The 10,511-nt window shown below is 42.6% G+C and overlaps 1 protein-coding gene across 8 annotated transcripts in view; it reads left to right on the top strand.

The window, feature by feature from the left end:
* The first annotated feature begins 293 nt into the window (after positions 1–293).
* The window catches only part of srfb (serum response factor b), a 29,045-nt gene continuing 18,827 nt past the window's right edge, over positions 294–10,511 (top strand). For 3 of the 8 annotated variants that reach the window (XM_077495134.1, XM_077495129.1, XM_077495128.1), the window contains exons 1-2: positions 297–1,196; positions 6,972–7,238. In XM_077495134.1, coding sequence (XP_077351260.1) covers positions 546–1,196; positions 6,972–7,238 — 918 coding nt within the window. In that variant the 5' untranslated portion in view covers positions 297–545. Of the gene's footprint in view, positions 1,197–6,971; positions 7,239–10,511 lie in introns of all 8 variants that reach the window. The other 5 variants (XM_077495133.1, XM_077495131.1, XM_077495135.1 and 2 more) reach the window with 3 other exon arrangements.

Genomic DNA, 10,511 nt, shown 5'->3' with positions numbered 1-10,511 from the left:
TCGGGAGGCACCGCTGTGACTCACCAAATAAGGAGCGACAACACCATATAAGGAAACAGTATCTCTTTATAAGGAGGAAAGTAGTTCCTGTGCTATCATATTACTCCGCAGGTTTAAACGCTAAGCTGAAATGTTGCTTAATCATCCATTCCAAAACACGAAACTGGTTAGATTACGTTATTGTTGAACAATTGAGTATTATTATGTCACTAGCTTGTCATTGTTTGCCTTGGTTTCAGTTCACAACCCGGACTACCTGCTATGGCGGAACAACATGGCGGGCGCTTTCCGCCTTTTCCTTTTTGAGAAAGTGCTGAGAGTTTTGGACGTTAGAGGAGGGCGAAGCGAACTGAGGCTGCTTACGGGGGTCTATTGGGCAGCATCACTTATCAAAGTTTGTTTCCCTTCTTTCCTGGACTCTGTCGAAACGCCAACGGAGCCGCTTTGTTTACATTCTGTGACCCGGCCGTGCATGCGTTTTGTCAGTCATTTACGAGCTCCAGCATTGTGGGCTGGCGTCAAACACAGTCGCGCTACAAAGTAGAATGTTACCGAGCCAGGTTGGGTCGGCACCACAAGGAAACGCGTCAGCTTCAACTAGAGGTACCGTCGGGCTCGGTTCGGCTCCTGTCGGTGGCGGGAATCGTCCCGTCTTGATCCGAGCAGGGCAAGCTTCAGTCGGGCTTGGGGAGAACGCGAGCGGGACCGGGCGGCACGGAACCAGGGAAGCGCTCGGGATGCTGGGGGCGAACGGTCCGGGGGGTCCACGAGGTGTGAGGTCCGGGAACGGGACCGGCGTGAGCCCGCTTCAGGCCGCCATACAGGGCGGCATGGTGGGTCTCAATGCGGGGATCGTGCTGCCTCACGGAGCCAGGTTCGACCCGGATAGAGAGAGTGTGCCTCTGTGCAGCGGCTCAGACAACGACTCGGACTCGGGGGATGACGACGACCCGGTGGGTTCGCTCGGAGACAGCAGGAGAGGGGTGAAGCGGGAGAGAACCGAAATGGAAGCCGCTGTCACGGGCCAGGAGGTCGGAGGAACTCCCGGAGGATACGGTCTGGTTCCCGGGGGGGTGGCGGGGGCCAAGCCGGGGAAGAAGACACGTGGTCGTGTCAAGATCAAGATGGAATTTATTGACAACAAGTTGAGACGCTACACCACTTTCAGCAAGAGGAAGACTGGCATTATGAAGAAGGTGAGTCACAACATAGCATGCACTGCAGTCGTTTGCAAGTGTCACCCGTTTTGCCTCCCTTGCAGGCGTATACAAACAAACCATTAGGTACACCTGCACTTAGGTCATAATGCTCCGTCTTTTGTCCTACATGATGACCTATCATGATAATGCAACACCTCATAAAAGTGAACAGATTGACCCTGTAAGCGCAGAATTATTGCATACAATCTGCAGGTGTACCTAATATTTGCATTCATTCAGACATGTGTTTATGAGCAGAATTGACTTTGGTGATAATTCAACTCTACAAACTAGAGTCTATCTCATCCTTGACAGGTCCCCAGCCAATTATGGCACATTCAGACGAACAACCACACGCTCACAATCACACAAAAAAAAAAAAACAGTGATTCTTAACCTTGGAGGTACTGAACCCCACCATTTTCCTATGTGCATTCATGGAACCCTTCTTTTTTGAACAATAAAATACGATTTATTTATTTATTTTTAAATTTCAGGTTTTTTTTTTTTTTTTTTTCAAATTCAAGATATAATAGGTCTGGGGTTACCAACCGTTCCAGTCAAAAGAGCCATTTAGGACAAATAAATAAGCAAAGATTTGTCTGGACTCGGAGTTGCAAAACATTTGAAGATTGTGTGATGAAGGAAACCGTGTGACAGCAGCATCTAATACTTATACATTCATAGTTCTTGTACCTTTCGTCTTCAGATTTTTGATTTATTTTTTTTATTTTTTATTTTTTTTATTTTTATTTTTTTTTAAGAGGGTGGGTACTTTTTCAGACTTAATTTTTCTGCATTTCATTTTTGTCATTTTTTTTTGGACATTTTATTGTCATTTTGGGGGTTTCTTCCTTTGTTTTGGAACATTTTATAGTTACTTTTTTTTTTTTTTTTTTTTTATGTTTTCCACCCCCCAAACCCCCACCCACCCCACACAAAATTTTCTGACTTTTTTGACCATTCTAAATATATGTCATGGTAATTTAATGCCTTTCTTTTGTTTTTGAATATTTTAAGGTTATTTTTTGAACATTTTCTGCCTTTTTTATTAAATTCTCATTTTAGGGAATTTCAGGGACATTGGTGGTCATTAAAAATACTTTATCTATCTTGTGTGTCTTTTTCTGACAACTTAAAATTATTATTTTATTTTTTTTTTTATCTAAATCTTTAATTCATTTAAATTGTATTTTATCAAAAAAGATTAAATATGTAAAAATAATTTCTGGCGGCACATTGTTGAGTGGTTAGCACGTCCGCCTCCCAGTGCTGAGGACACAAGATCGAGTCCAGGCGCCGGCCTTCCTGGGTGGAGTTTGCATGTTCTCCCCGTGCCTGCGTGGGTCATCTGCGGGTACTCCGGTCTCCTCCCACATTCCAAAGACATGCTTGGCAGGTTAATTGGATGCTCAGAATTGTCTCTCGGTGTGATTGTGAGTGTGGATGATTGTTTGTCTCTGTTTGCCCTGTGATTGGCTAGCAACCAGTTCAGGTTGTACCCCGCCGACTGCCTGAAGCCAGCTGGGATAGGCTCCAGCAACCCCCACGACCCTTGTGAGGAAAAGCGGTTAAGAAAATGGATCGATGCATGGTTAATAATAGTTTCTACTTTTTTTTTTCTTTTTTTTTGAGATCCACAGGGAGCGACAGGAGAGGGACCAAAGAGCCATTTGTGGCTCCAGAGCCGCAGGTTGCAGACCCCTGACATAGGAATACTAGAGTTTACTAGTGAACAAAATGAACAGGGAGAGTAACGTTAAGATGGAACCCGGGGACTGCAATTAGAATGAAAAAAGCAGAGGCCCCAGAATTAAACCCTGTGGGACATCATATGTTCTGTTATATACCGTTTGTGAATTCATATTGCACATATTCGTCCGACCATTTCTTTTTTTGTTTGACACAGTTAGTATGAAGGTCTTGCAATAACAAAAAAGTCACATATCACAACAGCCACAATTTGACAGTAGCCAGGCACCAAATTCCGTGCAGCAAAGATAGGCCAAAAAGTGTGGCATGATCATCAATGATTGGATCGGACCGCTAACCCTCAGACAGACAGACAGACAGACAGGCTAACCTAATATTCAAACCCAGGAAGTGATCAGTCGAAAGTGTATTTGAAATATTATGAAAGCCAGTGCACGACAAGGAATGAGTTTCAATTAGACATGGGAAAATGACACTTCTGTTTATGACCATGGCAACCTGCAAGTCCCTTCACACATGATGCTTTCAAGCTCACTAGTAGTAAAGTAACTTTTTCGACTTTACCCTTCTGATGTATTCTTTTCATTTCAAACACTATGCACCGGAGCACCTAATGCAGTGAGCGGTTGCCAGGACAGCCCTCGGTGCGCAGGCTGTCCCTCGCGCCACCGAAGCGGCACGCTGCTCGCAGGCAGCGGCCATGTGGCGGGCAAAGCGGCAGCAGGCCTTTAGGTGCCAACAGCTGATTAAACCCCAGAGACGCACAAACCAGAGGACAGCAGACGAGCGCGGGGTTGCTTGTGCACGCATGCCTTCACGGGCTGTGTGTGTTGTGTTATGTAGTTCAAGTTCTGCATGGAGTCAAGTGTAGCTATCACAAAATCTTGATGCTATTATTTATTTTTATTTTTTTTTAGCTTGACAAGGCAAATGCACATTGTAGCCTGCTGCATTTTGCTTGTTTTATCACGCCCTCTTCTTCTATGTATCTCAGATCGTTGTCGTGGAAACTGAGGTTTCTTTATGTAGGCTCTTGGAAATATGAACATCATTTGACACGCTGTGGGGAGGGACTGTCTAAAAGTGTTGTTAGAACACAAGGATAAAGCATGATACATAGGTTTCAGTGTTTTGTTTGTTTTGGTTTTAGCATCAAGAGGTTAATCTCGTTTTGAAGGATGTGTTGAGGAATCTCCCCTCTTGGAGGAATTCTTAACTGGCTCTCAAGTAGCAGGTTGCTTCATTAGCAACTGTGTTCCCCTTTTGTCAACAGCAGTTGTGTGTTCATTCGCAGCGTAGCCATGTCGCTGACATGGCTACGCCCAAATAACTCGCTGCATAACTAGCACGGCCTTCACTTGGCTTCAGTACAAATGATAATGCGTCTTCTGTTGTCACACCTTATGTAATTTTAATCAACCTGCAATGTACTTTTATTTTGACTTTTGTGGCTGTTGCTCATGAGCTGCTGATACTGCAAGGCCCAGACTGCACTTGCAACAGCTGCTGCAATGTCCACGCGGTTGCAAAATTTCAGCCTAAACTGCCATCCTGCGTGATGTCATGTTAAACTTCATCGGATCTCACAAAACCTCAGCTTGGCAAGTACTGGTAGATTTTTTGAAACACTTTTTGGAATTTAAATGAGATAGCCTTCAGTCCAATAAATGTCAAGTCAGTTATAGAGATGTGAGATGTCTGGTTGGTTTTTCTTTTTTTTTTCTCTTTTTTTTCTTTTTTTTTTTAATTTTATTTTTATTTTTTTATTTTTTGCATTTGCATTTGCAATTACAAACAAAAGCACACCACTGTCAGGTAAAATGTCCATGCAAGATGTCTAACTGAGCAACCTTTACAGGCAAATGGCTCATTCGCTCAAATTTGCCTCACAAATCTGTCTATATCTAAGGGGACACTTCTCCGTTGCCGAAATAATGTGTCAACGTCACAGCTATGTGTAAGTCAAGATGTGGATTTGATGCCATGATTGTTGCAAATGGTGTGCTGAGGCTTCCCACAATAAAGTTCAGTCCAGTCTAAAATGTGTAGATTTATGATGATCACAGATGTTGCAAGTTTGCGGGTGCGTGCAATCGGCATGCTGACCGTACGTATGTCTATCGGAGCGGATGACCGGCAATTGAATGTTCGTTTCTGTACCACTCATAATTTTCATAGAATTTGGCAGTACATCGAAGCGGCCCCACAATCACAATGTCACCACTTGGAATAAGCGGCCTTGTGTGTGAAAGAGTAAATTCCCACATTTTTCCAATACTTCAATGTCATCGTGTGCGCTGTCACTTGTTCACAAACTTGCTGGATGTTTTTTTGTTTGCTGTTTTGCAGTGAGGGAATTTCCAAATCTAAACACGTTGTAGCTTGACTATACATAATCCCTTAACTTTATTGGGCCTGATTGATTTACTAAAGGTTTGCACATGCAAAAACATGCATAAACGTGATTGCCCATGCATATAGATGTGGAAGCTAATCCACTAAGTAAATTAGTAACTGCCTAGTTCATTTGGTGTGTCTTGGGAGGAATATATACAAATAAATAAATTTAGCATGTGTAATGTGATTCATCAAAGCTGAGAAACATTGCGATGGGATGGCTGATTTTGCGTCTTTAAATACCACACCAGAAAATCAGGTGCTATACTATCACGTATGACAAAGCTATCAATTACGCCTTTCCTTGAGTCTGGGTAATTTGTTTTTAACCCGTTGTATAAATTGGTGCTGGCCTCTTACAGAGCAGTTTTTCATGTGTGCTGTCGCAAAATTTAAACACAATGTTCAGGACAAGTTCAATCAAACAAAAAATGACTTTTATCCATTTTTGGCTTCCTCAAACTGATTAAAAAAAACAAAAAAACATTAGATTTCATTTCTGTTTGTCTTATTGTGTGCTTGCAATGCGCTCCAAATTGCTCCATGGTGAAAACAATGACTAAACGTAATTGCTTTCTCTCTTATATTATTATATGTGTATCATAAATGTGTCACACATCTTTATGGTCAAGTGTCTGAAAAGTTGTGTGGCGGCGGAGCCAATAAATTTAACCCCCCTCAACCCCCCTGCAGTTGTGAATATTTATGAGGAGAATGGTGCACAGTGAAGTCATTGTCTCGCTTGTAGCGCAACCAAAGCATCCCCAAATTGACAAATTAGTCCTTTTCTGTCCTGGCTTTTTGACACTACTCCCTCACCGCCATTAAAGAGCTAATAAGAGCTGCTTGCTTCACCCCCTGCATCTTCGAGGCTTCTTTATAGTTTCTTTACCCCAGTGTATTCTGTTGACGTGCACACGTGGTGATCATTGAGCCAACAGTACTGGTATCATTACAGCATCGCAATGTTAAAAGTCCCATGCTCGATTGCACGCTTCCATTACGGCGTAATAAACCAATTTAGGTTCTATCAGCTAACTGCAGCTCTGGCTCCCGCTGAGTGTAGCGAGGTGATGGCGACGGCTCGGTGCCTTGGCAGCATCACACACATCCTCCACATAAGTGATGAGTCATTTAGATAGAAAGGCTTCTTCGCAAGTTCATTCTGAGTGCAGCCTTGCCGCGTTTCATCTGGCGTGTGTTGTCTTGTGTTGTGCACCGGGTGGGCCGAGCGTCTGCAAGCTGCATTATATATTACAATAACGCAGAGTGCGCTGGTGGCCTCGTGGTTTCCAGCCAATCGCATTCTGCCCCGGGCCTGGCCCACTGTCACTCCCCCTTCCTGTGCAACCGGCTGCCCTGCTGCAATCAGTCTCTCAACGCTATCACACGCTCTATTCTGGAAGCCTTATCTTGACGTTATTTTGGCTTCATTTGAACGACACGTCACACTTGACTACCAGGCTATATTTAGTTAAGCAGTGTTTTCTTGACTAGGTTGTTTGTTCCAGATGTTCAGCTTTTTTTTGTTTTCATTTATCAAGTTATTAATTAGGAGGGAAACAATATTGATCCTCTTTGAAGATAGATTGAAATTATGCAGCTCTCATTCAGTCACTCCATGAACCAAGTGCTAACCTGTAACCACTCCGTCCTCACCAGGCTTACGAGCTCTCCACCCTGACCGGAACTCAAGTTCTGCTGCTCGTGGCCAGCGAAACGGGTCACGTCTACACGTTCGCCACGCGTAAACTCCAGCCCATGATCACCAGTGAAACGGGCAAAGCGCTGATCCAAACGTGCCTCAACTCGCCGGACTCGCCGCCGCGTTCGGACCCCTCCACAGACCAGCGCATGAGTGCGACGGGCTTCGAGGAGACGGACCTCACCTACCAGGTGTCCGAGTCGGAGAGCATGGGCGACACTAAGGTGAGTCGTTAAAGCTCTGTTTCCACCAAGTGGTATAGTTTGGTTTAGTTCTTTCAAATGTAGGGTACTACTAAATTAAGTTATCTGTAGCCAAAGGGTGGATCTAGACTGAAATACAGCAGGTCAAATATCTGTTCTGGTCAAGGAAGCTGATCATCCTCCAATTTGTTAAAATATTACAAATTAACGACACTTTATTTAATCTGTTCTAGGGACAAATTGTCATCATTGGTCTCTTCACATTAGAACACCCGTTCTCATATACAAAGGTTTCTCGATGTACAATAGAGTTCCATTTCTACTGCAGTGACATAACCGTAAATTGGACCAGAGTCAGAATGTGACTTCCTGTTACTGTTACATATCGTTAAATGAATTCTGAATTGTACATTTGAATTTTGAGATTCCACTCAAAAGTAGGGGACTAATAAACCCCTTGCAACAATAGTAAATAGTAATGAGTTGGAACGAGAAAATGTGCCTTTTTCTCAAACAAAGCTCGCCTTCACCGAGGCTAAGAAAGAAGCACATGAAATGCTGGATGTCCTCCATTGTTGTTTCTGTTACTGTGTTATTTTTCCGAAGCCAATTTAGAGTTCACCGTTTCAACTCTTATGAGACGTACTGAACAGTCACGCTGTGCTTTGCAATCAGTGAAATCTTTTGTGTTTTGTTTTGTTTAAAATGGAAGCCTCACTCTGTGTGGGGAAGAAAAAAAAAAAAAAAAAAAACAAAAAAAAAAAAAAAGCTTTAACCAACATATAAATGAAGCCCACAAGCCATATTGAAAATAATCAGTCCTATTATAAACACACTTTTTTTTTTTCTTTTTAACTCTTGCCCGTTGAGTGTGAGGCCTCTAAGCACCGAATTATTTAAATGAAATAAAAAATACCCTGGACTGGGGATGAGGCCGATAAGGTAGCTGTCTGCTGTGAACCCCGCTGACCTCTCCTCCAGGAAAGCCTCGTAACACCGCTCAAGATAAATCACAGCAGATCTGGTTTGCGTTAGACTGAGAAACACGTACGCCTACTATATGAAGCGCCTCCATGTTTATCTACTTCAGCTATGGATAAGACACAGGGCTGCGAAAATCAGTTAAGTGTCTCCAAAACTTTGTTCTCTTTCTTGTCAGTTGGATTAATAATAATGAATACATTTTTAATGTTAAAGGATTTTAGCAGGCAAGTTTCATCTTTTTCTTGTGTATTCAGTAATTGGTGAGCTGTGACGTATCTGACACATAAGCTGGATTTATTTACGCTACAAGTTCAAGTGCCTGATTTTGATTTTGATTCAGTGCACGGTATGTTTCTTCCGCATATGAAACGTCTGAATTGTGTCACTTGAACCATGCAGTGTAAATCCAGCTCGGCTCAGAGAGGCAGCCATGTCAAGTTCTCAGGTCTCAAGGAAGAGAACGCTGTCGCTAAAGCGCCCTGCTTCCCGTTAGATATTTCACAGCGGTAGTGCAACACAGAATAAAAAGTACAATGGAGGACATGTTTTTTTCTTTTCTTGACTTATTGATGCAAGTGAAAAATCCTAAGCTCTTTCCACTGCACTCGGTTCGACATTTCTCTTGTCACTATTGGTGCTTTTCCGTTGACAAAAGAAGATGGTGGTATTTCTTGTACCTGGTCAGGTACTGCTATTGGTCACTCGAGTCGTTGGTGGAGCACATTCATTCATTCATCATCATTATCATCATCATCATCATCATAAGTGAGGACAGGCGTGTGGACATTTTTCTCTTTAGTACCCTAGCCAAAAGTCAAAGTCAAAATATTGGTATCAGCCGTGCAAAAATCTTTGGTGTATCTCTAGTGGAAAAGTGCCATTTGTTTAATAAAGAAAATGTGTTATGTTTTTCCCCATTACGTTGAAAATGGCAATACTTCATAAATCAATCAAGAAACTGCAGATGTCTAGAGCCACCCTTTAGCAAGTGTACCACTTCAATTAATGCCAATACAGATAAGTTATTTTAGTATTCTTCACTACTTTTGAAAATAGAAATGAAAGAGAAAAAAAAAGAAAAGAAAAAAAGTGTGTACAGTATCAAATGTAGTCAAACTGTACTGCCTGGTGTAAACAGGCTCTAAGGCTCTAAATGGACCAGAGTGCTGTGTTAACGTAGACTAGTGTGTGCTGATTGTTTTGTTTTTTTAGCTGCAGCATTGTGATCAGCTTCCCTTCATTTGGGCTTTGTCTGCTTTGGTTTGGAGCAAGACTAACATTTTGGCTGTGTTTGCATAATTGCATCCATCCAACAATTCATCCATACCAACGATCCCAGCAAACCTACCTCATCGCCATCCTTAAGATTTAATTACTTTGAGTTAGCAGGAAGAAACAGCTTACACAACTCCGCTGTACATTTTCCAATATATTATTTATATTTTTGATCATCCTAGGCCAGCTGCTTTTTGTCCACAGTGTACTCCAGGGACGCTGCATCTATGACGTACAGGGACAAAGTGCACGGACGCTGCCCCTTGGCTCACTTCCTGAAATCAACCAATCACAAAAAGGGGTTTTCCAGGGAGGGGGAGGGTTGAGATGTTGATCCTTTACAACAGTATCTTATAAAATGGGGTCTTGTCTATTTCAAACCATGAACTAAAAATGAAGCGCTGCAAATGAACATCTTGAAGGAGACATTGTGGAAAATTGACTTTTTAATGTTGATATAAAAATAATGTCTCTCGAGTGCCATCATATATGAAAGTAAGCAACCAAGCAATTTTTTTAACCTTCCTGTTTTTGAAATTCCTACTGCAACATAATAATAACCACACCCACACAGAGTTTTTGTAGCCAATGGCAGCCAAAAAGGTAAGGAGAGTGCATAGTTAGCATGGAGTCATAGCTAACAATGCTCCTAGCATCAGCTTCTGATAATAATGTAATCTTGGCTGTTGTTGATTATGGCGGAGGGCAATAAAATATAATAACTGAGAAGTTATTGATTATTTATTTATTTGCCACTGCTTGGTTTCAGAGTTCTGTGAGTTTGAACTAAGTGAAGTAATTCTATTACTCAGCAGACGGCGTTCGCTGTCCGCACCTTCATACAGTCACGTGCTGGAGCCAAGATTGTCTCCACTGTTTAGACGGCTTACGTTCTCCTCTTGGACGATGGACACTCTCAGGCCTGTTTGCCTGCGTGCTGTTTTTCCAAGGCCCTCGCTAACGCGTACATACTCCGTCAAGGATGGGAGGCCAAGCTTTGCATGTTAAGCCACTCTCATGCCCGCTTCGCTCATT

This window comes from Festucalex cinctus, chromosome 14 (genome assembly GCF_051991245.1).
Source record: "Festucalex cinctus isolate MCC-2025b chromosome 14, RoL_Fcin_1.0, whole genome shotgun sequence".
In the NCBI taxonomy this organism is placed as follows: Eukaryota; Metazoa; Chordata; class Actinopteri; order Syngnathiformes; family Syngnathidae; genus Festucalex; species Festucalex cinctus.
This window is presented reverse-complemented; position numbering and strand designations above follow the sequence as displayed.